Here is a 26,746-nt window from a genome sequence, read left to right on the forward strand (position 1 = left end):
CTGTAAGAAAACAGATAGGAAACGTTAACACAAGCTAATTCCCTCTCTCTCTCTCTTTCTCTCTTTGAGTCATCTTCTGTGTCCTGCTTTCATTTCAATGCTCATTTCAAGGCTCGTGCATGTAAATCAAGTTGTCGCCTGATATCCAAACAACTGATTGTCTCCGTACCTGCAGTGTGTGAGCAGACACTGCTTCACCAGAGCTCTCTGATGTTATATAATTACTCAGAGCGGTCCAAGATGACCTAATTCCATTGGAGGGGACGGATTCAGCGTATCGGGAGGGTTTCCGATCGAGCCGGTACACAGACAGACAAACAGAGAGAGAGAGAGAGTGTGTGTGTGTGTGTGTGTGGCGGAGACGACTTTTACCAGGGGTCATGAAGAACACACCCACTCACCCAAAAAAACACATGCACACATGCACACATCCATCGCGTGGAGGAGGAGGAGGAGGAGGAGGAAGAGGAGGTGGAGCACACACACAAAAAACGCTGCATGTGGAGAAATCAACAAATGCAGTGACACAGTGACATATATATGCACAGACAATGACAAATTAGAGCGTGCGCGCACACACACACACACACACACACACACACACACACACACACACACACACACACACACAGTGCCACCTCCACTACTGATAAAGCAGCTTATAAAACCAAGCAGCAATGCATCAATATGCAGCTCAATACCATCGCAGCCTGTTAAAAAAATGGAAAAATGAAATATATATATATATATATATATATATATATATATATATATATATATATATATATATATATATATATATATGGCATAGTGAATCCTTGCACACATGAGGACAGCCCTGCCGTCATGCCTGTCTGCACACGCACTACAAGAGGCATGTGTCAGATGGACGCGCGCGCACACACGCACACGCGCACGTACACGCACGCAATCCGAAAGCGTTTAAGAACAAAAACACACTCACCTTGATCGCCTCAAGATCAATGGCAAGATGGGCCCCGTCTTGCTTTCCACTCGTCTGTCCTCCTCCTCCCGCGCGCGCACACACAAACACACACACACACACACGCACACAGACACACAAACACACGCACACACACACACACACGCACACGCAGACTCCCCTCCGTCTCTCCGCAGACTAGCAGTGTGTCACCACCACGGCGAGAAGAGGAAGGAAGGAAGGAAGGAAGGAAAAAAAAAGAAAAACACTTGGCGTCCTCATGAATATCCGCGGCTTCACCAGCCTCCCTCCCTCCCTCGCTGCCACTCCTCTCTCCCTCTCCCCTGCCACAGTGGTCTCCCCCAGTCTCCTCCCACCACCAACACCACCACCACCACCACCACCATGGAGAAGCCCATCTCCCCTCCCTCCTCCTGCAGTGTGTCCATTAATCCCACACAGCAGCCTCCGCTCCTCCTCTCTCCATCGGTACCTCTACCTTTCCTTTCCTTTTTTTCTCGGGGCATCCTCGCAATGCCTTTCTTTTTTCTCTCCAATAACAGCCACGCGCATGATTCTCTGCGTCAATAAGTCAGATGCCTCGTCTCTCCATTATTGCCTCTTATTTACCGGAGCAGATTTTTTTTTTAACACAAAAAAAAAACATCACAATATTCAGGCATCCTGTTACTCTCTCTAATCCCCCCTAATATGTCGTTTTTTTCAGTCATTTAAGGACATGCGATACACTTCAAACCAACGGGATGTAATGCTTCTTTTCTCCTTATTTATTTTCATCCTGAGCATTGAAGGAATAAACGTGTCCACTGAGCTCCTCATAAAGCTGGAGAGTGTTGACGCGACACCTGATGAATGTAGCTAATTATGATTGTGTATTATCAATTAGTCATAACATTATAGATCAAACAACGAATCACTTGAGGAAATAAAGGAACATAAGGAATTGTTTTCACTAATTATACTTCCCAGTGTTTTTTAATGAACAACAGCCGCAAACCCTCAAACCTAGACAGTTTACATTAATGTAAGAAGTCAAGTAAAGGCAGAAATTCCTCTAATGGCCTCAAAACGATGAATAAATCATCCAAATAGTTGCAGATTACTTCTCAGTCCATCGACTGAGCTCCTAAATAGTCTGTAGAGAGAGAAAACCTGTTCCTTTGTTCCCGCTCAGTGCCAAATTAGTGCAACATTGACCTATCACGAGACAACAACAACCGAGCAAAAACGCGCCCAAAACTGCGTGTTTTCTCTCTCTCTCTCTCTCTCTCTCTCTCTCTCTCTCTCTCTCTCTCTCTCTCTCTCTCTCTCTCTCTCTCTCTCTCTCTCTCTCTTTCTCTCTCTCTCTCTCTCTCTCTCGGCTTTTAGAGGTTTGATTTATGCCTCGGGCCGCCGCTGATTGTTTTCCATTTACAAAAGTGACTGAACAAAGAAGTTTTTTTTTTTCTAAACCTGCACAGAAGTCAAACCCACCGATTAATTACGACGTAATTAACTTCAAATGCAAACACTGAATACAACTCGATCCAGTCCTTTGTGGGTGGTGGGCGGAGGATGTTTAAGGACTGGAAGCTCTGGAGAAGGAGGTCACATCTGGACATGTATACACATTTATAATACACACTGAGTAATACACAGGCACAACAGCTATTGAAAGATTTGAATGGAAAACATTAAACAAACAACGTGGACCATAACTTGTTTAATAAGCCCAACAAATTTTGACAGCTAAACAATAAAGATAAGTAATGTCGGGGCTTTTCAATACTCCGGTAGTTTATCACCGGCGTTTCTCAACGCATACGTAGCTTCAGATCACGTGAAAAGGCAAACGTCCGTCTCCAGTGTCCCTTCTGGGCTGCCGTAGAAACATGGCGGTGCAAGATGGCGGAATATGGAAGACGAGCCGCTCCGGAAGTAGATATAAATGCCTTTTTCTAAGCTAACGAAAACACTACTTGTCTTAATTTGAGGCGATTATACGATGATTAAAACATAGTTATGAATATTATATTGAATTGCTGCTAATTAATCCCCGTAAATGTTACACACACGGTTCCTTTTAACATAATGTATTGAGGAAAGACATAATCCCTGTTAACCCATAGTCCACAAGCAAGTAAGATCCTAAATTAAACTAAATTAAATGTAAATTCGAATAATTGCAACTTCTGTCCAGTAATTTACATTCTAAAGGCAATTTCAGCTTCTCTGCAGCGCTGAGCATAACAGACAGAGCTCTCAGGTCTCTTTAAGAAGAAGATCATATTCACATAAAAACAAGTTCACAAGAGATATTATCACTAAATATGTACATTTATTACCATGAACGACATTAAGACTTGAAATAATAATAATAATAATAATATTTCTGATCGTAACAAAGATCAGACAGTTTAATTCACAGGAGAGATGATCAGAGGTGTAGAGTTATTACCACCATCATTAAGACCAGGACAGAATAATGGGAAGAGTTTCTCCTTGAAGGACCAGCCAGTAAAGGAGTAGATAAGAGCTGCAGCTTCTACGTCATAGAAGGAGACCAGACCCTCCTCATAGTCCACAAACACCCCCACCTTCTGAGGCCCAGACTGCAGGGAGAGAACAACTGGAGGGTCATCAAGAACTGTGTACTTATTTCCATTTGTCAAACATATAATCCAGTTACCATTCTGAGGACTCTGTGTGATTAATCTCTTCCTGTTGATCGACTCTCTGGTCACTCCCACATACCATTCAGTCTTTCCTTTAACTTGAACCTCAAAATAAAATCTACCTGAAGAGAAACTCTGCTTTCCAAGGACCCAATTACAGAAAAAAAATCTCTCTGGGTTGTTTGGGAGATTCTTCCTCACATCACCATGACGTACTTGTTTCCCGTCATCAGACAGGATGAGGTAAGGATGAGCTGTATCAGGATCAAGATTCACATTCACTGCAAACTTTTGGACCCTCTCCATCTCATCTTCAACACACAGCTTCTTCATCTTTTCACTGAGAGTCTCCTCCAGCTGAGACACAGCTCTCCTCACAGTCCCCTCATGTGATGCTGGAGGAACACTGACCTTTGTCCAGTCCTTGGTGGGTGGTGGGAGGTGGATGTTTAGGGACTGGAAGCTCTGGAGAAGGTGGAGGTGGTCTTCAGAGAGGGAGAGCTTCTCCACCTCAGTGCTCCTCTTCATCAGCTCAGAGATTTCCTGTTCCAGCTCTTTGATGGAGTCTTCAGCCTGTTTCTTTGTGGTTCTCTGCTTCTCTTCTATCGTGTTGATGAGCTCCTTCAGTTCTCTCTCAACAGACTCCTTCAGATCAGTGAAGACCTGAACACCTTCTGCTTTCTCTCTGTCTGCATCTTCCTCACTGAGCTCCACGATGCGTTTGACCTCCTGAATCTTCAGTCGTCTCTTCTGGATCATCTGCTGGATTTCAGCCTCTGTCTTCTCCAGCTCGACCTTCTTTCTTTCATATTCATCTCCCAGAGGAACACATTTGTGCATCTGGTGGTCTGAACAGATGCAGAGCATGCAGACACACGTCTGGTCGGTCTTACAGAACAGCTCCAGAGGTTTATCGTGCTTCGTACACATCCTGCCTTCCAGGTTCTCCACAGGGTCCATCAGCTGATGTCTCTTCAGGCGTGAAGCTGTGAGATGAGGCTCCAGGTGAGTCTCACAGTAGGAGACCAGACACACCAGGCAGGACTTCAGGGCCTTCAGTTTGGTTCCAGTGCAGACGTCACAGGGAACTTCTCCTGGTTTGGACTCTTGTTGCTCTGAGCTGCTGCTGCTGGCTTTCTGTTGAGCCGACTGTCTGACATGAGAAAACATCTCAGAGAACAACGTGTTGACCCTCAAATCCGGTCTTGTGGTGAAAAGCTCTTTGCACATGGGACACTGGCACCTGTCACTGGTGTTCCAGTGTTCAGTGATGCACTTTTTGCAGAAGTTGTGTCCACATGGTGTGCTGACTGGATCAGTGAACACATCCAGACAGATGGAGCACAGAAACTGATCTTCAGACAGCAGATTGCTGGCAGCAGCCATATCTACACACTAAGGACAAAAGTCACAGTGTTACTACAAACGATTTTAATACATCATTAATTATTAGAGCTTTAGCTTAATTTGACTCCTTACGAGTTTTCACGCTGACCATACGTCATATGGAAATGAAAAGAGAGTAACTTCCTGTTTGATACGAGCTGTGAATTTTGTTTGAAGTTATTGAAACACAGTAAATATCATCAGCTGTCACTCACCAGTATTTGGGTCAGCTGTTGAGAAACTACCGACGAGCAAAGTGTAATATTTCCATCGACAGAAACACAGAGATTTGTCTCAACTGTCGCTCTGACGAAACGTTAAGTTTTACTTCAGGATCGTGACGTCGAAGCCCCGCCCCTTCCGCAGAAGCCCCGCCCCTTCAGCGGCTCTGTTTGGGAGGTTGTGTTTCCTCCTCCAGGTTTAGACTTTACTGTAGTTACAGACATGCGGCAGTTTAACCTCTAGGGAAACTATTATGTCTTTTTTTAATCTTCTTTTTTTCCTGCAGCCACCGGAACACTTTTCACAAAAAGAAGTCAGTCCCACATGTAAACAATAAATATGTTTGTGTCACTTTACAGTCCAATGCAGCTCTGCAACAATCTTACTGGCAGTCACAGCTCAGCTCACTGTGATGCTCTAACCTCCTCATGTTATATTTACTTCTTATCTATATTTGTTGCTGAGTCAGAGGAGGAAGTTGAATAGTGTGCAGTCTGTTGAAGCCTTTAACAAACGCTCCTCTCTGGTGTGAGCTGTGCTGCCATCTACTGGTCACAGGAGGGAAGCGCACCACAACTTTGGGGACTTTATGGACAAGAAGCAGGTAACTTTGTCTGCTGTGTCTTTACACTCTAAGTATGTGCATATGTTGTTGAACATTATTCATTGTTATTGCTCAATACATTTCTGATGGTAAGAAATAAGATCAGGCCGTTTGCTTGATGGGACAGAGATTTAGAAATAAGGAAATAATGTAAAGGATTCAAAGCTTGAATACGTCAAACATTTTAAACAATCTGTCATGGACTAGTTAGGAAGCCTTCTGAACCAATTTTATTTATTAATTATGGAATAATACACAGACACAAAAGCCACTGACAATAAACATTTTTATTGGAAAACATGAAGAAAATAAATGTACACAGACGATATAGCAATGTAATGAAATAACAGTAAAAAAGTATAAATTGGTTAACAGGGAGGAAAGACATCCTCCCTGTTAACATCTGTCCAGATCAACAGAGTTACACCCACAGTCCACAAGTCCTCATTTAAAACTAAAATGAATATGAATCAATACAATTACAATTTACGGTCTGAAGGCAATTTCAGCTTCTCTCTGCATCGCTGAGCGTAACAGACAGAGCTCTCAGGTCTCTTTAAGAAGCCTTACAGTAGAAAACAAATCCACCTTTATAAGAGTGACACATATTCAAAGATACTTTTTATCCTCATGTTTTAACCCTGAAGCTGTTTGAGTGACACAAATGATTACTGACAAATCGTATTCACATAAAAACAAGTTCACAAGAGATATTATCACTAAATATGTACATTTATTACCATGAATGACATGAAGACTTGATATTTAAAAATGTATCATTCTGTTATTGTTTGGTTTGTTTTTAATTAATTGTTGTCCAAATATTAACTGCTGTGTCAGTTTTGTAGTATTAAAACTCTGTCTAGTGTATAAATACACTGGATGTATGAAGACTACTTCAATGTGAATATGTATTGTTGGTAATGCATTATTGTTCAGGGGATTTCTGATCGTAACAAAGATCAGACAGTTTAATTCACAGGAGAGATGATCAGAGGTGTAGAGTTATTACCACCATCATTAAGACCAGGACTGAATAATGGGAAGAGTTTCTTCTTGAAGGAGCAGCCAGTAAAGGAGTAGATAAGAGCTGCAGCTTCTACGTCATAGAAGGAGACCAGACCCTCCTCATAGTCCACAAACACCCCCACCTTCTGAGGCCCAGACTCCAGGGAGAGAACAACTGGAGGGTCATCAAGAGCCAAGTACTTATTTCCATTTGTCAAACATATAATCCAGTTACCATTCTGAGGACTCTGTGTGATTAATCTCTTCCTGTTGATCGACTCTCTGGCCACTCCCACATACCATTCAGTCTTTCCTTTAACTTCAACCTCAAAGTAAAATCTACCTGAAGAGAAACTCTGCTTTCCCAGGACAAAAATATAGTAAGTAAATCTCTCTGGGTTGTTTGGGAGATTCTTCCTCACATCACCATGACGTACTTGTTTCCCGTCATCAGACAGGATGAGTTTAGGATGAGCTGTATCAGGATCAAGATTCACATCCACTGCAAACTTCTGGACGCTCTTCATCCTATCTTTAACCAGCTTCTTCATCTTTTCACTGAGAGTCTCCTCCAGCTGAGACACAGCTCTCCTCACAGTCCCCTCATGTGACGCTGGAGGAACACTGACCTTTGTCCAGTCCTTGGTGGGTGGTGGGAGGTGGATGTTTAGGGACTGGAAGCTCTGGAGAAGGTGGAGGTGGTCTTCAGAGAGGGAGAACTTCTCCACCTCAGTGCTCCTCTTCATCAGCTCAGAGATTTCCTGTTCCAGCTCTTTGATGGAGTCTTCAGCCTGTTTCTTTGTTGTTCTCTGCTTCTCTTCTATCGTGTTGATGAGCTCCTTCAGTTCTCTCTCAACAGACTCCTTCAGATCAGTGAAGACCTGAACACCTTCTGCTTTCTCTCTGTCTGCATCTTCCTCACTGAGCTCCACGATGCGTTTGACCTCCTGAATCTTCAGTCGTCTCTTCTGGATCATCTGCTGGATTTCAGCCTCTGTCTTCTCCAGCTCGACCTTCTTTCCTTCATATCCTTCTTTCAGAGGAACAACATCGTGCATCTTGTGGTCTAACACAGTGCAGAGCATGCAGACACACGTCTGGTCGGTCTTACAGAACAGCTCCAGAGGTTTATCGTGCTTCGTACACATCCTGCCTTCCAGGTTCTCCACAGGGTCCATCAGCTGATGTCTCTTCAGGCGTGAAGCTGTGAGATGAGGCTCCAGGTGAGTCTCACAGTAGGAGGCCAGACACACCAGGCAGGACTTCAGGGCCTTCAGTTTGGTTCCAGTGCAGACGTCACAGGGAACTTCTCCTGGTTTGGACTCTTGTTGCTCTGAGCTGCTGCTGCTGGCTTTCTGTTGAGCCGACTGTCTGACATGAGAAAACATCTCAGAGAACAACGTGTTGACCCTCAAATCCGGTCTTGTGGTGAAAAGCTCTTTGCACATGGGACACTGGCACCTGTCACTGGTGTTCCAGTGTTCAGTGATGCACTTTTTGCAGAAGTTGTGTCCACATGGTGTGCTGACTGGATCAGTGAACACATCCAGACAGATGGAGCACAGAAACTGATCTTCAGACAGCAGATTGCTGGCAGCAGCCATATCTACACACTGAGGACAAAAGTCACAGTGTTACTACAAACGATTTTAATACATCATTAATTATTAGAGCTTGATTCGAGCTGTGAGTTTTGTTTGAAGTTATTGAAACACAGTAAATATCATCAGCTGTCACTCACCAGTATTTGGGTCAGCTGTTGAGAAAATACCGACGAGCAAAGTGTAATATTTCCATCGACAGAAACACAGAGATTTGTCTCGACTGTCGCTCTGACTAAACGTTAAGTTTCGTTTCAGGATCGTGACGTCGAAGCCCCGCCCCTTCCGCAGAAGCCCCGCCCCTTCAGCGGCTCTGTTTGGGAGGTTGTGTTTCCTCCTCCAGGTTTAGACTTTACTGTAGTTACAGACATGCGGCAGTTTAACCTCTAGGGAAACTATTATGTCTTTTTTTTAATCTTCTTTTTTTCCTGCTAGATGGCAGCAAATAAAAACAATAACAACAATAAAATTGTTCCGAAAGCAGCGTTAAGTGATATTCTCTTTATTTGTGGTTGAGGTTACACAGTATGGTTGTCTTTGACATCACTTCCTCATTTAAATCATTCACTACTCCTTTTTTTTTTTGACTTTCACACACACAGAATTAACCCACTCACATGAATATAAAGTAAGTAAATATGAGGCACTTTGTTGTAAATAGTGAAGGATTTCAAGCATTTTGTGATTTCAAAACATATATGTTACATTTTAAGGCTCAATTTATCTATTTTTGGCCATTCGAAGCACAAAAACACACAAAAACCAGCTGACGGATAGTGTTTGTGAATGTGACACATGAGCTTAAACATGTGATGCTTTCTTTTCATTTAGTACATAATGAATGTTGATTAATGCAGCTTCAACTCTTCAAGATGTACTCCCACTGTGTAACCAATAAAGTTCCTGCAAAAGACCTCTTTCCACCTTTTTGTAACAGGTTATCAATTCAGTTTGTTCCCATCTTCCTTTGTCAGAACAAATGCAAATATCAAGCAAATAAAAGATTCAGAACGGCATCATATTCCCCAGAAGCATCTGTGAGTCAGGGCTCATAACCTCATCACTCAAGCAAAAACAAATTGAGCACCTTAGCACCTCTCAAGCGTACTTTGACTTGGCCGAACGATAATTCATCATCCCTTTTCCCCCCCCGTCACTTGAAGGTGATGAGGTAATCCGGGTACGCTTGGTTGTCGTGAAACACCACAAACATGGTGGGGTCGCTTATGTTGTCCACCACGCTGTCGTAGCGGTCATGTGACTGCTGGTAACTGCGAGTGGGCGGCACCCTCATGTTGGCCTGACCCTGAGCGTAGACGCCGATCAGGACCAGCGCCACAAACATCAGCTGGGAGCCGTCCGCGGCGGGCTTCGAGTAGGTGGGTTGGGCCGAGTATTGGGCGTCCCGGGCAAAGTAGGTTCCTTCACCGAACCTCGTCCCTGAAAATGAAAACAAAAAAGGAGGAGATAGACAAATAATAAATCCTGATACCTGACACAAAAGCGCCACGTCTGTAGATAAAAGGCCGACGGACACTTTGACGTCGAAAAGCTCGTATTTTTCCGGCGCGGTCGGTCTCAGAGGAGAAAGCAAATGAGTCCGAGCTCCTCACCGTTCTGCCCAGAGAAGCGCCGGTCGAACCCGTTTTTCATGATGGAGTCACAGCTGTCCTGAGTCGTCCCGTGCCACAGGGAGCGCTCACACTCTCCATCCGGCTGTCGGTTCTTATCGGAGATCTGGTTCCTCTGCGCTTGGTAGGCGCGTCGCAGGTGGACGTTCTGCACGCGCTCGATCTGTCGAGGGACGAAAACCGAAAAAAACAAACAAGAAAGTCTACCTTTCTACCTCGGAGAGCATGCGGAGAACGTTTATGTTCACGGGACGATATGGAAATACGGTCAAAGCTTCATTCGTAGAGATATAGACGGCTGCCCACCTTCATCACGGTCTGCTGGGCCGTTTCTTTGAAGGCCTTCTCCAGTAATTTGTACTCTCCAGAGTGCGGCGACAGTGCGACCTTCCTGAAAGCTTCACCGGCAGCCATGTTGTCCCATTGCAGGGGGAACGTGAAGTCTGAAATAAGTAATAATAAATAAGTCGGAAGGGAAAAAAATGGTGAGAAAATCCATCAGGGATCTTGTATTTTTATATATGCATCTACACGAGTTGATTGATACGCCTTAAGATCATGTTGCTCTTTACAGTGTTTGCCGTCAGCCAACTCTTGATGTTTTTTGTTCTTAAACTAAACATTTTGCTTGTTACAATAAAATCAAAATCCTCATCTATGAATAGTAAAGAAATTAACTCGGCATCGTCTTTTTCTTAAGAATATTTTCTTAATTCAAGCATGTTACAAACATGTTCGTGGTCTTAAAAGTGCACTTGACCACGACGAAGACCATGTGACACCTCACCGGAGAGATGCTCCAGCCGCTTCAGCATCGCCCCGTGTAAAGTTGTCAGACTTGTGGCCGATATCCTCTGGTGATCCACGGACCACGTCGTGCTCTCTGCGTCCACTATCCCTCCCGCGACGTCGTTATTCTCCAGCTTGTGATTGGCCGTTTTGGGCAGTCTCTCCCAGAGACCGTCGCGTCCCAGGATGCACCAGGACACGCGGGCGAACAGATCCTCCTCCTCCCTGACTCTCACCTCTCGCCTGAAGGAGTCGTTAATCCTCTGCGTCACCCTGTTGACCCCGTCTTTCAACCCGCTCACCGTCGTGGCGGCCCCGCCCGACCGCTCCCTGCTCACGTACAGGCCCTCGGCCTCCACCAGCCGCTTCAGATCCTCCACGTCGTCCCGGGTGAGGCCCGCCAGCTCCTCCCGCGAGAAGGTTCGAGCGGCGCACTGAGCGCGGTACAGGTCCCTCAGCTTCGTCGCGGCGTCGTCCACGTCCTCTCTGATGAGACCCAGGAGCCAGAAGACCGACTGCTGGCTGGCGGAGCTGCTGCAGAGGACGCTGAGATCCGCCGCCTCAGACATCGGGAGCTGCTGCGCTCGCGCAAGAGGCGACCGGAGCGCCGGCACTGCGAAGCATAGCAATCAGCGGAGAGACTCCGACAAAATGATTTGCAATCGGGATTAAAAGAGAAGAATCACCTCTGTTGTTCACGGCAGCGGGAAACGTTGTCGTTAATTCCTCTTTAAAGGCCAAGAAGACGTTCATTCTGTTCAGGACGATGCGGATGTCCCTGAGGTGCGAAAGAGAAGCGGACGAAGTGGCCGTCAGGACGCCTCGGAGGATGGCGCCCGCCACGACGCCGGGGGGCAAGCCGGTCACTCCTGCACGGGGAATTTTATTTTTTTAAAAGGCCGGGCGACATTTACATTTGTAGTGCGTTTGAAAAGTAACCGTAACGTCTGATGAAATGCTCACCAGCACACATGGCAGGAATGGCGACGGACTTGAATTTATACGCTTCACAGCGGTCGACGATGGAGCGCACCAGATGTTCCATGAGGGCGACGTCCTTTTCGCCGCAGACGTGGAAGATGGCTGAGCAGGGGAAGGATCCCGGCTGGGAGACGAAAACTTCTCCTCGGATCCGCTTCGCTGCAGAAAGACGCAAAACAGACGAGACGCGTGAGAAGCGGAGCGGCCGGGAGTTTGACTTGTAAATGCAAAGCCGGTCCTCTTTTCCTCTTTTCCTCTTTTCCCTCACCGGCTCTGAGGTCAGCCTCCACCGCTGGTCCCGCTTTGGCTAAGATGGCTTTGCACACTCCATCTGTGGAGTAAAGATTATTTAAACAATTTAAACTTAATTTACTCAAGTGCTTTAATTCAATATATTGTATTTTTTACTCCACTACATTTATAGCTTTTGTTACTTTGCAGAATTAAGTTAATACACAATATTAAGTATTATTTTTATCTTAATATTTTCAGAGTGATTTTACTTTTAACACAGTATTTGTACAATATGGGACTGCTACTTTTACAAAATGTACAAGAATCAATATTTAATTATACATAATTGTAGTAATTTCAGAAGAAAAGTCTTCTGATTGGCTGCTCAAAGCTCTGCGTCTGAGAGAAACATTCAACTCATTCGGCTGGAGGAAGGTTTTGAATGCAGTGGAGTATTTTCACTGTGTGTTTTTGTGCTTTTACTCGAGTACAGGATCTGAATACTTCCTCTACTGCTGCTGATGAGCCATGTTATGTACCTGCGACAACTTACAACACCTTCAAAAAGTACATACATTGATGACAGTTGTGATCTTGAGTGTAGTTTCTGTGCGGTCACTGCGAAACATTTGCCGTTACTTCTACAAACGTCTTACTGCGGCACCAGAGGGAAGGCCATGAATGAATAGTAGAAACACTTTGACCCGCTTCCTGGCACTAGATGACATGCCAGGGCTCGTCCTCGGCTCTCACTCACCGTCCCCAAAATGAATGAAGTCGGTCGTGTTCACCACGACGTCCGTGGTCTCGCTCACAATGTTACCGACCACCAGCTGCAGTTTGACCCCGCCTCCCACTGTCAAAGTGATGTCGTCGAGGTCACCGGTGAGGGACTTGAAGATCGCTAACAGGACAAAAAAGGTCACAATTTGTTTGACATTCAAACTGGAAATGATGGACTATAAAATTGCCAATGAATAAATACTTAATTAATTTAATATATATATTTTTTTACCTTGGCCTCCATGGTTCATATTTGCGCTGAGGTTGCGGTAGACCTCATCGTAGCACTGTAAATAAAAAACAGCAGCATTAAAAGCTTCAATTGATGAGTCCTACACGCACGCATAGCACAAACCAGTTGTTGAGCGTCGACGGCCAACCTCCTCTGAGTCGGGATAGTCCGGTTTGATGACGATGCGGATGCTGGAGAGAGACCCAGAGGATGCGGTTAATCCAAACTTCAAAATGCTCCGAGTCAGCACTTTAACGGCTTCTTCCAGCGGGTATTTCAAAGCAATCCCAGGTCCGATGACGGGGAAGGCCACGGAGGTCATGCCCTGCTGCGCACACAGGTCCAAACACCTCTTCAGCATATGGCCAAGCAACTGGAAACAAACAAACGTTTAAGCTAACGTTAGCTTAAAGTCACACAACCAAAGTCCGTTCTAGTGAACGCGATATCTCGGGGAAAGTCCGGAGGGAATTTCGTCCAGTTTGCCTCAAGCGTCACTTGGTCGAGGTCGTTCTTACATTACTTAAGTATTCAAGACATCAAGTCCTGTTTGAATATAGAGAAAATCTGTTGTACTATCAAGGAAACAGGAAGTAACGTTTACAACAAAAATTATATACAAGCCTCCATTTTATATATTTATTTTATATATATATATATATTTATTTTATATATATATATATATATATATATTTATTATATATATATATATATATATTTATTATATATATATATATATATTTATTATATATATATATATATATATTTATTATATATATATATATATATTTATTATATATATATATATATATATTTATTATATATATATATATATATATATATATATATATATATATATATATATATATATATATATATATATATATATATATATTTCTTTTCCTCTATTTTTTCTTCTTCTAATGCCTCAACTTAATTTTCTGTTACTGATAGATATATTATTAGATATATTTCCACTGTATTGTTGTCTGTACCTCCCTGGTAAATCAATGCCATCAGGACGTGTCCTCTGTCTGTAAAGACATTTTATTTTATTTTTCTTTAACCCATTTCAACTTTTCTTAACCATCATTTAGATCAAATCTTCAGTGGACGCTTTGATCTTCTTGTTTTGTTGTTGTTGTCACAGATTTGGCCCTATAGTGTTTTCAAAATGTCTGACGTATTGAACTTCACCTTCCGACTCCGGCCTTTGACTCCGTCCCACCGAGAGCACTGAACGAAGAAGAGCTTGGAACAGCCCAGAGGCGGCGGCGCCGCGACCTGCATCACGTCACCGGGGACGAGAGGACCGCTCGCTGCCGCCGAGTTAAAGCTCGTCACGATCGCATCCCCGGCTTTACTCAACAGGCATTCACCAATTTTAGTAGAAGCCAGCTCCCTGTTGATCATGGGCACCACCAACACGTTCACCTGCGGGGAAAACGGTGAAGTGAAGACAACGTGAGCGGCCGCATGGCTGATTTCATGTAAAATAGAGCAGAAGTTGCCGCACCTGTTCATCCTCCAGACTGCCGAGCTTGACCTCCACTCCTGTCGAGTTGCCCGCAACGCTCCCGACGGTGCTGCTGCTGTGCGACCTTTGCAAAGAGTAGCGCGGTGATCCAACGGTGGGTAAGCTGCTGGCGTCGACGCTGAGGCTGCGGACGCTTAGCGGTTGAGTTTCCACGATCGGAGACGACGGCGCGCTTTGCCGCTCCCCGATCAGAACCCGGCAGGAGCTCTCCACCAGCTCCTTGCTCACTCGACCCTCCGCTTTGAAGTACCGGCCAGCCCCCGGTCCATCCAGCGCCAACGTGTCTGCCGTCAGACAGGAGAGAACTGAGATCAGGGCCTTCCGGGTGTCCTGAACCAGACGGCGTGGACCGGACACGTGCACGCACGGGCACGGGTACGGGGCGGTCCGCAGGGTCACGTCGGTCTGCTTCAAGTTGACCAGTTTTAAAAACGCATCGAAGCAGTCGAGCAGTTCAGGATGCGGGAGTCGCAGCGTTTCTTGCGTCTCGGCGTGGTCCGTCTGGTAGTCACGCAGGGCCCTTTTCAGATTGTTCACATTTTCTCTGTAGCCCACCAGTCGGAGTACGTCGGCGGTCCCGGCGGCTCCGCCGGGGCCCTGGATGAAGCCGACGTCCACTCTGACCTCTCGGGAGTTTTCCTGGTTCTCGGCCGCGCGCAGGATTTCCTTCACGGCGTTTAGGTCCGGGGGCACGGCCGCCGCCGCCGCCGCCGCGGCGTCGTCGCCCCGCAGGGACACGTGGTCCACGGCGAGTTCTCGCCTCACCGCCGCCTCCGCCTCATCCAGGGCCTCGGAGGACAAACTGGACAGGATCAGCTCGGACGCCGCCTCGAGGGAAACGGGACTTCTGAGGCTCCGCAGGAAGCGAGCCTCGTACTTGGCGATGACGTCGCTCAACGTGATGAAGTTCATTAAATCCGGGCAGAGCGCCACTCTCTTTTTCTCCACCTTTGTCATCAGTTCGTCAAGTTTCGCGGCTCCTGGCTGCACGTCCTTGGCGGGGCCCTCTAAGGTGAGCGAGGCGGGCCCTTTGAGGATTTTTACTTCTGGGTGATGCGCACGCATTTCTCGACTGAACTCTTCCTCCACCAGTTTGAACTGGTTCTCCCCGATGGGTAGTTCCTTCCGGGCGGGCATGCGCTTCTCCAGCGATGAAATCTTCTCCTTCACCGTCTCCACCGGTCCCACCACCACAACGTAGCCGCTGTCTTTGTACACTTTGACATCGTCCGTGGCGAAGGAGAGGTCCTGCTGTATGGTCGCGGCTTGGTGCGGCTCGATCACGTGATAGCAGAGGTAGCTCTCGGTGAGATCGATGAAGAGCAGATCCACCCGTTTCTCCCACTTCTCCGCCGCACCGAAGGCTCCCCCGGGGCCCTTCTCGATATCCCCCGTAACCACGGCCTCCTCTTCGTCAAAATCCAACTCCAGCGTGCAGCCGATAGAAGAAAGTTGGTTCTGTAGGACTTTCCTTGCTTTAGGGTTGTCTCTCAGGAAAAACAGGAGGAAAATTTCAAGCTTGAAAATCTTCTCAAGGCTTTTTGTGTTTGCTCTAGTGACCGTCTGAAGAGGAAAAAGCAATATCAAACCGATCAATTAATATGTGAGGTGATGTCAGTGATAAAAACATAGATAATAGTTTATAATATGTAGAAAATGTATGATACAGATATCAAAATGGCCTGCACTACAACTGGGGTTCATGCACATTTAGACCAGTGGATTTCCATGACTTTAAACCAACTTTCCATGACCAAACATGTTGTGAAATCTCGGTCTATACATGAAAAAGTGAGAAAATTGAGTATTTAAACTAACATTGACGATTCAAAAGCATACAGTAAAACTTAAATGACACCAATGAATGAATTTCCTTTCGGGGATCAATAAAGTAATTATCTATCTATCAACAGTTTGATTAAAAGAATAAACATTGATATAGATGCCTGTATGTATGTCTGCTTATATTTTGAGCATCTTTCTTATAAAGGTATATTAATTACTTCAAACTCAGCGTACATGAACGTCATAAACACATGAATATAACACATTTCCATGACTTCTCAGAAACATTTGGGATTCATAATATTTTTTTCCAGGCCTGGAAATAACCAGTGTAAAATCCAAAGACTTTTCCAGGTTTTCCATGACCGTACGAACCCCTTAAACAACGCGCACGACACTTGTTCAGCATCAGATGTTGACTCTGTTGAAACTGATCCAGAGTCGGATCAGTTGGCTTCGGGCCGATTACGTCACCTGTGAATGACTACACGATGGCTGATCCGGGGTCTGCGGTAAAATGGCTCGGCTCACTGTGAGACGCACGTCCCCGGAGGGAAGAGAGACGGTGTGACACTTCCTCTGCAAAACTCTTTCCTGGTCTGTAAAACCAAAAACACAGCAACACGTTGACGATCCCAACATTTAAACTTGCTGCAAAGTTTATTCTAACTACGCCTCCTCACCTTCTTTGTCCTTAAAACTGATCTTATAGACGTTGCCTTCTGCATTTTCGATCCCTCCACAGACTCCTCCGCCAGAATCTCTTTTTTTCTGAAAGTACCTGACGATCTTCTGTTTGTCTTTGTCTGTCAGGTGTTCCGCTTGAAAGAACAACGGGTGTTGGTATTCGTCCATGCTTAAAAAAGTGAGATAAGTTAACTTCTCAGTACTCAAACGGCGACTGACGTGTCCGGAGTGTGTCGCTTTTTAGTTTCACTTTCAGGTTTCTTTTTTCCCCTCACAGCTCGTTCCAGTATTTGCTCCTCCCAGTTACGCAAATAGTCCATGTTGAGCTCTGAGCGGCATTTCCACGGTTTATCTGGTTGTGCAGACACCGTGCGCAGTGTTACTGTGACGTAGAGCATTGGACCCTTGATGAAGGAAAAGTTATCCAACGTGTTGCGATTTATTAGTGAACAGTGCACAAATTACATTAAACAACATTCAACACCGTTAAAGTTACATTAAATAACAGGTAACACTGTTAAAGTTGCATCAAATAACAGTTAACACCGTTAAAGTTACATTTAATAACGGTCAACACTTTTAAAGTTACATTAAATAACAGTCAACACCGTTAAAGTTACATTAATAACAGTCCACACCGTTAAAGTGACAATTAATTACATGAAATAACAGTCAACACCGTTAAAGTGACATTAAATTACATTATTAACATGGCACACTGGCACCTGTCACTGACATTTCAGTGTTCAGTGATGCACTTTTTGCGGAAGTTGTGTCCACATGGTGTGCTGACTGGATCAGTGAACACATAAGGAAATGAAAAGAGAGTAACTTCCTGTTTGATTCGAGCTGTGAGCTTAGTCTGAAGTTATTGAAACACAGTAAATATCATCAGCTGTCACTCACCAGTACTTGGGTCAGCTGTTGCTGAGTCAGAGGAGGAAGTTGAATAGTGTGCAGTCTGTTGAAGCCTTTAACAAACGCTCCTCTCTGGTGCGAGCTGTGCTGCCATCTACTGGCCACAGGAGGGAAGCGCACCACAACTTTGGAGATCTTATGGACTCCAGTTATAAAATAAAAACGTAAACAAACAGTTTCTTCTTCTGCATGTGATTTTACTGCAGCGATACTTTACAAAAGATTCATTTCATTCAACACAAATCGAGTTTTCATTCACTTTACAGGAGCTTTTAAGGTCACAAATCAATCTTTTCTGTCTTTTATGAATGCGGCTGAGGACTAAGTCGCTTGATTTAAAACAATCTGGTTAGCGTCATAGAGGTGGACTGTGCCACGGCTGCCGAAGTTGTCGGTGCATTTGACCAAAGCAGGTTTAGAATATTGTGTTTGCAAGACACTGTGAAGTCTGCAGGGGTTTTATTGGAAAAACTAGTGAATCAAGTCAGTGGAGGACGAGGAGTTAAGTATTGCCTTGTCTGCTGTTTTTGAGACTCTATTGTAACAGAATGGAGAAACCAGACAAGTGGCCTGTGGGGTCAAGAAAATACTGCCCGTCACATGACGTTCACCTTTCCACAGTCTCAATCATACAGTAGATTTAACTTAAGGTGCCAATCGCAAAAACTTAAGTGAGGAACGCACACAAAATACAAACAGATGTTATTTTTGTTTACCTGGTGGCACCAAAGAAGTTTAAAATTGAATGTGAAAAAAGTAAAAAGTGCTATTTTCAACAACATATCCAGTTTTCTGGTATATAAATACACTGGATGTATATAAACTTCTTTAATGTTAATATATATTATTGGAAATGCATTATTGTTCAGGGAATCTCTGATCATAAAAAAAGAATCAGCCAGTGTGATTCGCAGAAGTGATGATCAGAGGAGGGGAGATTTTACCATCATCAATAAGACAAGGGCTGAATAATGGGAAGAGTTTCTTCTTGAAGGAGCAGCCAGTAAAGGAGTAGATAAGAGCTGCTGTTTCTACGTCATAGAAGGAGACCAGACCCTCCTCATAGTCCACAAACACCCCCACCTTCTGAGGCCCAGACTGCAGGGAGAGAACAACTGGAGGGTCATCAAGAGCCAAGTACTCATTTCCATTTCTCAACCTTAAAGTCCAGTTACCATTCTGAGGTCTCAGTGCGATGTCTTCCTTCCTGTTGATCGACTCTCTGGTCACTCCCACATACCATTCAGTCTTTCCTTTAACCTCAAAGTAAAATCTACCTGAAGAGAAACTCTGCTTTCCCAAGACCAACATATAGTAAGTAAATCTCTCTGGGTTGTTTGGGAGATTCTTCCTCACATCACCATGACGTACTTGTTTCCCGTCATCAGACAGGATGAGTTGAGGATGAGCTGTATCAGGATCAAGATTCACATCCACTGCAAACTTCTGGACCCTCTTCATCCTATCTTTAACCAGCTTCTTCATCTTTTCACTGATCTTCTCCTCCAGCTGAGACACAGCTCTCCTCACAGTCCCCTCATGTGATGCTGGAGGAACACTGACCTTTGTCCAGTCCTTGGTGGGTGGTGGGAGGTGGATGTTTAGGGACTGGAAGCTCTGGAGAAGGTGGAGGTGGTCTTCAGAGAGGGAGAGCTTCTCCACCTCAGTGCTCCTCTTCATCAGCTCAGAGATTTCCTGTTCCAGCTCTTTGATGGAGTTTTTAGCCTGTTTCTTTGTTGTTCTCTGCTTCTCTTCTATCGTGTTGATGAGCTCCTTCAGTTTTCTCTCAACAGACTCCTTCAGATCAGTGAAGACCTGAACACCTTCTGCTTTCTCTCTGTCTGCATCTTCCTCACTGAGCTCCACAATGCGTTTGACCTCCTGAATCTTCAGTCGTCTCTTCTGGATCATCTCCTGGATTTCAGCCTCTGTCTTCTCCAGCTCGACCTTCTTTCTTTCATATTCATCTCCCAGAGGAACACATTTGTGCATCTGGTGGTCTGAACAGATGCAGAGCATGCAGACACACGTCTGGTCGGTCTTACAGAACAGCTCCAGAGGTTTATCGTGCTTCGTACACATCCTGCCTTCCAGGTTCTCCACAGGGTCCATCAGCTGATGTCTCTTCAGGCGTGAAGCTGTGAGATGAGGCTCCAGGTGAGTCTCACAGTAGGAGGCCAGACACACCAGGCAGGACTTCAGGGCCTTCAGTTTGGTTCCAGTGCAGACGTCACAGGGAACTTCTCCTGGTTTGGACTCTTGTTGCTCTGAGCTGCTGCTGCTGGCTTTCTGTTGAGCCGACTGTCTGAACTGAGAAACCATCTCAGACATGAAGGTGTTCACCTTCAAATCCGGTCTCGTGGTGAAAAGCTCTTTGCACATGGGACACTGGCACCTGTCACTGGTGTTCCAGTGTTCATTGATGCACTTTTTGCAGAAGTTGTGTCCACATGGTGTGCTGACTGGATCAGTGAACACATCCAGACAGATGGAGCACAGGAACTGATCTTCAGACAGCAGATTGCTGGCAGCAGCCATATCTACACACATTGAGGAAGAAAATAAATTTAAAAAATAGTTCAATTATTTGTTGAAAAAGGAAACAAGTGTGATCTCTATCCTTTTTTTAAAATAAAGTTTTGATGTGTTTTTATTTAAAACAAGTCTTATTACTGTTATTTTAAGTTTCAAATAATATTGGAGAAAGTACTTGTAGTAGTTTTTTGGCTTTCTCACAAGTTGAAGCTCACTGCTCTGGCAAAATGGTGCAGAATATTTCCACTTCCTGTAGACAGCTTTCTTTTTTTTAAGACATCAAAACTCTGCTCGTGTGATGACAAACACATTACATTTCCTGCATCTGCTTCACAACAAAAGTCTCCCGCTGGTCCACTGTTGGAAAACTTTTATTGTGAAACAACCAGAGGAAATAGAGGAAGTGAACAATGAACAGTACAATTTCAGGAAAGTCGAAGTGAGACTAAATTTAAAACCACAGAGATTCAGTTACAAGTGACTAAAGTCCTTCTGAGACACTTTAAAGCTGTTAAAGTGAGTTTTGTATCGTTGACTTGTGGATAAACGACTATGTTTAAACCAAGTGAAGAAGAGAGGAACTTCCTTCCCATATAGAGCAGAAAGTTTAGAGCTAATCCTGGAGATTAAAGGTGTAAACATGATCAGATGTACTCACCAGTGTTTGGAAGAGACTCTGTTGTGTTGTGGAGGAAAACCTGATGAAGTCACTTTGAATTGTCTTCGAGAGAAAAGCAGAGACTCGTCTCCACTGCAGAGCTTCTGCCTCTCTCAGGAACTTAACTTTCGTTTCTGGAGTGTGACGTAGGAGCTCTCCTCTCCAGTGTAGCTCCGCCTCTTAGCTGCAGCTCTGTGGGTGAACATCTCACCTTCACCTCCCTCTGACTCACACGGAGTAGTCTGGCTTTGTGCCTCCGTTGTTTCAAATGAGAGGAGATTAATGCTATATTAACCAATTATTACAAATTACTACATCAGAAATGCATAAAAGTGACTCTTGGAACATTTAAACCCACCACAAGTTAATCAATCAAAGTGGGTAAATCTACTGCCCTACCACCTGGAGGCAGTAGAGACCCAGATAACTGCAAAATATCTCCATTTAATTTGTCTCACAATCAGAACCATTTATTGCTAAGTATGTTTACACATCCAAGGAATTAGTATGAATCTGTCTCCTGTCCTGAAACAGATTAATATTTATTAATTTACATGGCTGCCACTTCCAAATTTCTTGCCTGGGACGGATAGCTGTTATTAAAATTAATATACTCCCTAGAATTCTGCACCCCTTACAAATGATACCTAACGACATCCCAAGTAGATTTTAAAAAGATGTGCAAAGGACCATATCTATAAGTTTATTTGGAAAAAAATAAATATGTATACATTATGTTGCATGCATAAAGCATTACTTTGTCAACTAACAAAGAATGTTCACTCTTCTCTTATGAATCGTCTTCCTCATCCACTTCTTCTTCTTCTTCTTCATCCTCCTCTTTCCCCTCCTCCTCCCCTGAATCAGGGACCCACAGTCCAGACTCAATACACCTCCGCAGGTGGTATTTTCCCTCCTGCAGGGAGACACGGAGACAACAAATCGGATGAACATATATGTATATTTTGTGCCTTCTGGTCTTCAGATCGTTTCCATTGACTCATACGGCTTACAAACACACTCACCTCCAGGTCCAGCTTGTTGATGGCTTCCTGCAGCATCTGAAGGTTCTTCTCATCAAAGCCCTTCTGTACTTCCTAGAATACAAAACAGAGAACATCTTAGAAGACGGTCCGATGAACACACCGCGCTGGATTCCCGACTGCAGATCGATGCGTCGGCGCTGAAAACTGAGTGAGTTTTTCTGAGAAAAATGTTTGGAGACTATCAATTTTTTAACGCAAATCCGTCATCGAAAACATCACATTTATGTTTTCAGTTCTCGTTTTTTGGGATCTCTTAGCTGAAAAAATGTGGCGCCTCAAGGAAAGCAAACAATGCTATTTACCTCGCACACAGAGCGCTCGTGCCGGACTGGTGGAGTCTATTCTGCTGAGCTGTGTGTATTGACTCCTCCGATTATCCAAACGGCAACTTGGTTTATATCAATAGACACAGGCTTGAGCTGCTACAGCAACACAATGATGAAATAGAAGACGCTCGAAGCGGCCTGATGTTTTCCCTCACAGCAGAGATTCATAGTGAACATCTGCGTTTACAGGATTGAGGAGTGTGGAAAGCTCCTATTTTACAGACTTTGTTGGTTTATTTATTGGGTTATTGAGTGACCATTTATTGAATTGGCTTATATGCAACCATCGAGTTGCCTGAAAAGAAAACACACAAATTTATGTTTTGTGATCCGTTGCACTGAAACAAAAAATCAGTGACGAGGGCTGAAAAGGACAGAAAAGACGACTTCCTGACCGGCCGAAGATAAAGCTGAACTACGTCTGAATCTGTATGATTAAAGTTGCCTTTAAAGTGTTTATAAGTTCACTTCTATATTTGACTAAATCAAACAAAAAAAGGTATAATTTTATTAACAACTAAACCTAATAAAACCAAACCCTGATGACAAAAGAATCTGACAATTTAATATTGCCTAAAACACGGTCTACAACACAACCCTTTCCTTGTGTCTTCTCTTAAATTCAGCGTTAAAAATGAGCTAATATTATTATTCAAGTGCCACCTTCTAAACTACTAACAATGCTCTTGTTCACCACTAAACATCTTCTGGCCACTGTGGCGAACTTCTCCCTGAAAACAACGGGAGCTTTTTTTCGTACGCCAGCGCGTGTGAGACCGGTTTACCTTCGGTAGAGATTCATAGACCTCGAGCGGGTCTAAACCTCCGGGGCCGAGTCCCTCCTGTCGCTCGTCTTCCTCGAGCTCCTTCGTCTCGCTCTCCTTACGAGCCTGCGCGCACTCGCGGATCCGCTCCTTCAGCAGCTGCAGCTCGCGGTCGAACTCGTCTCGGTACGGCTTGTCCGCGGTCTGACGACGGCCCGGAAACAATCCGTTGGCAAAAAAATTCCCACCACCAAAAAAAATAAATAAAAGATGCAACAGACGGGCCGATTGTCTCACCACTGACCTTGATCTTCGAGAAGAACTGCCTGAAGCAGCCTCTCGCGTCGACCTTCAGCGCCCGAGCCAAATCCAAGATGAACTGCATGACGATGGCCTGGTGGGCGACCTGCTCCATCAGGGCACGCTTCTACCAGAACACGGAGAGTTGAAAAGGATTATGGGATGCTTTCGCCGCTTACACACTTGCTTACGCACTTTTCTCCCGGCGTCTCACCTCCTCGATCTCAAAGTCGATGCAGATGACGACGAGGCAGTTGGCCGTCTCTTCGCACACCAGATGCGGGTTGTCTGAGAGATACTTCTGACTGTCGTCCCAGCGCCGCATCATGCCTGTTGACGTACAGACGAGCTGTCAGACTTAACTCCACTGGTTGGGTTTTTATACTCCACTGGTTGGGTTTTTAACTCCACTGGTTGGGTTTTTATACTCCACTGGTTGGGTTTTTATACTCCACTGGTTGGGTTTTTAACTCCACTGGTTGGGTTTTTAACTCCACTGGTTGGGTTTTTATACTCTAGTGGTTGGGTTTTTATACTTCACTGGTTGGGTTTTTATACTCCACTGGTTGGGTTTTTAACTCCACTGGTAGGGTTTTCATACTCCACTGGTAGGGTTTTCATACTCCACTGGTAGGGTTTTCATACTCCACTGGTTGGGTTTTTAACTCCACTGGTTGGGTTTTTATACTCCACTGGTTGGGTTTTTATACTCCACTGGTTGGGTTTTTAATCCCAGTGGTTGGGTTTTCATACTCCACTGGTAGGGTTTTCATACTCCACTGGTTGGGTTTTCATACTCCACTGGTTGGGTTTTCATACTCCACTGGTTGGGTTTTTATACTCCACTGGTTGGGTTTTTATACTTCACTGGTTGGGTTTTTATACTCCACTGGTTGGGTTTTTATACTCCAGTGGTTGGGTTTTTAACTCCAGTGGTTGGGTTTTTAACTCCAGTGGTTGGGTTTTTATACTCCAGTGGTTGGGTTTTTATACTCCAGTGGTTGGGTTTTTAACTCCAGTGGTTGGGTTTTTATACTCCAGTGGTTGGGTTTTTAACTCCAGTGGTTGGGTTTTTATACTCCAGTGGTTGGGTTTTTATACTCCAGTGGTTGGGTTAGGGTTACCAAACCCAACCACTGGATACCAAAAAATACAAAAAAAAAAGGGGGGCGGGCTTTAAAACAACAACAATGAAAGGTCATATTTGAAAGAAAGGGCATGTGTGAGGGAGCAGGAAGCCAAAGACAACAAATGCTACATGAATACAAAAGCATACCAAAGTGTTTGATTTCCTTTGCGTACTGCTCCACAAAGGTCTTGTGCCTCTCCACCTTTTCCTCCTCCGTTTCCTCCTTTGTTGCCGGCTTGATGTTAAGTACACTCTAGAAAATGGTCAGAAAAAGAAAGCAGGTGAATCCGGGTCAGACTTCCCTCTGAATTTTGCGACCCTGAAGGCCTCACCTTGCTGAAACCTTCTTTGCTGATACTGTCAACGTCCCAGGGCAGTTTCTTTTCTTCTCGCCGGTGTTCTTCCATCATTTTCTCAAACGACTTTTCATCCTTCCTCAGTTTTTTCACCTCGGCCTGGGCTTTCTTCAGCTCGGCCTCTGCGTCCTCATCCTTCTCTCCCTCCCTCCGTCCGTCCTCCAGCTTTTTAAGGCGTCCCTGGGCTTCGTCCAGCTGCCTCTTGCATTCCAACAGGTTACACTCCAGATCTTCCCCTCTCTGCTGAAACCCGGCCATTTTCTCCAGTCGAGTCTGCCGTTGGCGGGCCGTAGTGGACAAGAGAGAGAGAGAGAGAGAGAGAGAGAGAGAGAGAGAGAGAGAGAGAGAGAAAGAGAGAGAGAGAGAGAAAGAGAGAGAGAGAGAGGAGAGAGAAAAAAGAAAGAAGAAACGGGCGGCGGAAGTTGAACAGAGGACGAAGGGGATCGGGAGAAGAGAAAGTTGAATCGAGAGAAAACTAAACCTCACGCTTCCCAAACAAAAGCGTGCACGAGAAGGAAAAACTAGGACTATCTTTTATTTAAAAACACGAATGAATCGGAGCCCGATGTGGGAGAAGAGTCTCAAAACATATGGGGAAAGATGCGCCTGTTGTCGGGCAATGAAACATGCTGAGGGCCTGAATCATGGACAAAATTTGAGGTTCAAAAAGGGTCCAACGTTTCAATTGGCACCAGTCATTGTTGTTGTAAGGATATCAGATGACTGGACTGGAAATAGACGGAAACCAGAGGGGGTGGAGGGGGTGTGGACTAGAAACCATTTCACTTAACTAGCCATGTGACTGCTAGGAAGCAGCTAAGCTCATTATTCACTCAGAACCAGAGCCGCACAGACTGAGCTGCACCCATGCATCAAGCAGCCAGACGATTTGGGATTGGGACCCAAAATGTTTTATTCCGGCCAACATTCATTTTCTCAATTAAAATATCATTATAATGAGATTTCACTGTTGAAGAAAAAACTCGTCATTGCTGTCTGGCAGACAAACTGACGTCCCACTCTGGGGTTAATAAAGGATCCTTAAGAATCTGCATCTACCTTAATACCTCCGCGCCCCACTACAGGGTCTCGCCCCACAGTTTGACAACCACTGAACTACACAAAAGGGGGTTTAACACCTTCACGGCTACACACACGCCTCACTGCGCTGACCCGGTGTCTCATCCTGAACAAGCTCGGCGTGTCCACGTACGGGTTGGCCGCGTCCTCGTCGTCGGACACGTAGATGTGATCCCAGACGCTGTAGTCGATGCCGGCTCCGGTGCTCATCTCTCTCTCTCTCTCTCTCTCTCTTTCTCTCTCTCTTTCTCTCTCTCTCTCTCTCTTTCGAGGGGTTCAGAACCGTTCAGCTGGGACCACAACGCACCGACGAGGCGGGCAGCGACCAGAAAGACGGGACGGTTGATAGTTTTCTGCCCTGAATCCTCTTAGCGAGCCGCGAGCCTGGAATCCAATCAACCTACGTCATCAACAAGCGCGCGCTTGATTTGTCAACTGACAAACTGAAGTGTAATTGTGGCGGATTAATCAATTACTAAGTCATTATTCAATTATCTAATCAATTACTTAAGTCTTAGGAATGGAAATATGTGAGA

At 44.9% G+C, this 26,746-nt stretch overlaps 5 protein-coding genes across 7 annotated transcripts in view; all 5 read right to left on the minus strand.

Moving 5' to 3' along the window:
* Positions 1-1,275, minus strand: part of LOC137792874 (3',5'-cyclic-AMP phosphodiesterase 4B-like) — a 16,354-nt gene extending 15,079 nt beyond the window's left edge. The window contains exon 1 of the mRNA XM_068588662.1: positions 965-1,275. The gene's annotated coding sequence lies outside the window, so the exon portion shown is untranslated. The remainder of the gene's footprint in view (positions 1-964) is intronic.
* A 2,085-nt stretch (positions 1,276-3,360) lies between these two features.
* Positions 3,361-8,645, minus strand: LOC137793314 (uncharacterized). The gene is made up of 4 exons (XM_068589406.1): positions 8,580-8,645; positions 6,804-8,451; positions 5,220-5,320; positions 3,361-5,013 (listed from the first exon to the last, which is right to left on the minus strand). Exons 2-4 carry the CDS (start codon positions 8,440-8,442, stop codon positions 3,361-3,363), a joined length of 3,393 nt encoding a protein of 1,130 aa, XP_068445507.1. The 5' UTR covers positions 8,443-8,451; positions 8,580-8,645.
* A 300-nt stretch (positions 8,646-8,945) lies between these two features.
* Positions 8,946-17,325, minus strand: LOC137792794 (protein mono-ADP-ribosyltransferase PARP14-like). Its single transcript, XM_068588511.1, has 14 exons — positions 17,095-17,325; positions 16,886-17,010; positions 14,606-16,189; positions 14,287-14,523; positions 13,238-13,462; positions 13,090-13,144; positions 12,832-12,978; positions 12,109-12,171; positions 11,823-11,999; positions 11,546-11,728; positions 10,858-11,472; positions 10,377-10,513; positions 10,053-10,233; positions 8,946-9,879 (listed from the first exon to the last, which is right to left on the minus strand). The coding sequence occupies exons 1-14, from the start codon at positions 17,264-17,266 to the stop codon at positions 9,593-9,595; spliced, it is 4,188 nt and encodes a 1,395-aa protein (XP_068444612.1). The 5' UTR covers positions 17,267-17,325; the 3' UTR covers positions 8,946-9,592.
* A 414-nt stretch (positions 17,326-17,739) lies between these two features.
* Positions 17,740-21,925, minus strand: LOC137792990 (E3 ubiquitin-protein ligase TRIM39-like). Its single transcript, XM_068588862.1, has 2 exons — positions 21,210-21,925; positions 17,740-20,556 (listed from the first exon to the last, which is right to left on the minus strand). The coding sequence occupies exon 2, from the start codon at positions 20,552-20,554 to the stop codon at positions 18,911-18,913; it is 1,644 nt and encodes a 547-aa protein (XP_068444963.1). The 5' UTR covers positions 20,555-20,556; positions 21,210-21,925; the 3' UTR covers positions 17,740-18,910.
* Positions 21,926-21,951: 26 nt separating this feature from the next.
* cdc37 (cell division cycle 37 homolog (S. cerevisiae)) lies at positions 21,952-26,605 on the minus strand. Of its 3 annotated transcripts, none has more exons than XM_068588864.1 (8): positions 26,344-26,605; positions 25,107-25,403; positions 24,922-25,027; positions 23,860-23,975; positions 23,650-23,772; positions 23,367-23,549; positions 22,235-22,306; positions 21,952-22,125 (listed from the first exon to the last, which is right to left on the minus strand). In XM_068588864.1, the coding sequence occupies exons 2-8, from the start codon at positions 25,386-25,388 to the stop codon at positions 22,000-22,002; spliced, it is 1,008 nt and encodes a 335-aa protein (XP_068444965.1). In that variant the 5' UTR covers positions 25,389-25,403; positions 26,344-26,605; the 3' UTR covers positions 21,952-21,999. The 3 variants fall into 3 exon arrangements, with proteins under 3 accessions (XP_068444965.1, XP_068444964.1, XP_068444966.1); XM_068588863.1 differs by having other exon boundaries at positions 26,304-26,605; XM_068588865.1 differs by having other exon boundaries at positions 26,270-26,400.
* Between the last annotated feature and the right edge of the window lie 141 nt (positions 26,606-26,746).

The sequence above is a fragment of the Clinocottus analis genome, unplaced genomic scaffold, assembly GCF_023055335.1.
Source record: "Clinocottus analis isolate CAN_PGR_092001 unplaced genomic scaffold, fCliAna1.0.p SCAF_22, whole genome shotgun sequence".
Classification (NCBI taxonomy): Eukaryota; Metazoa; Chordata; class Actinopteri; order Perciformes; family Cottidae; genus Clinocottus; species Clinocottus analis.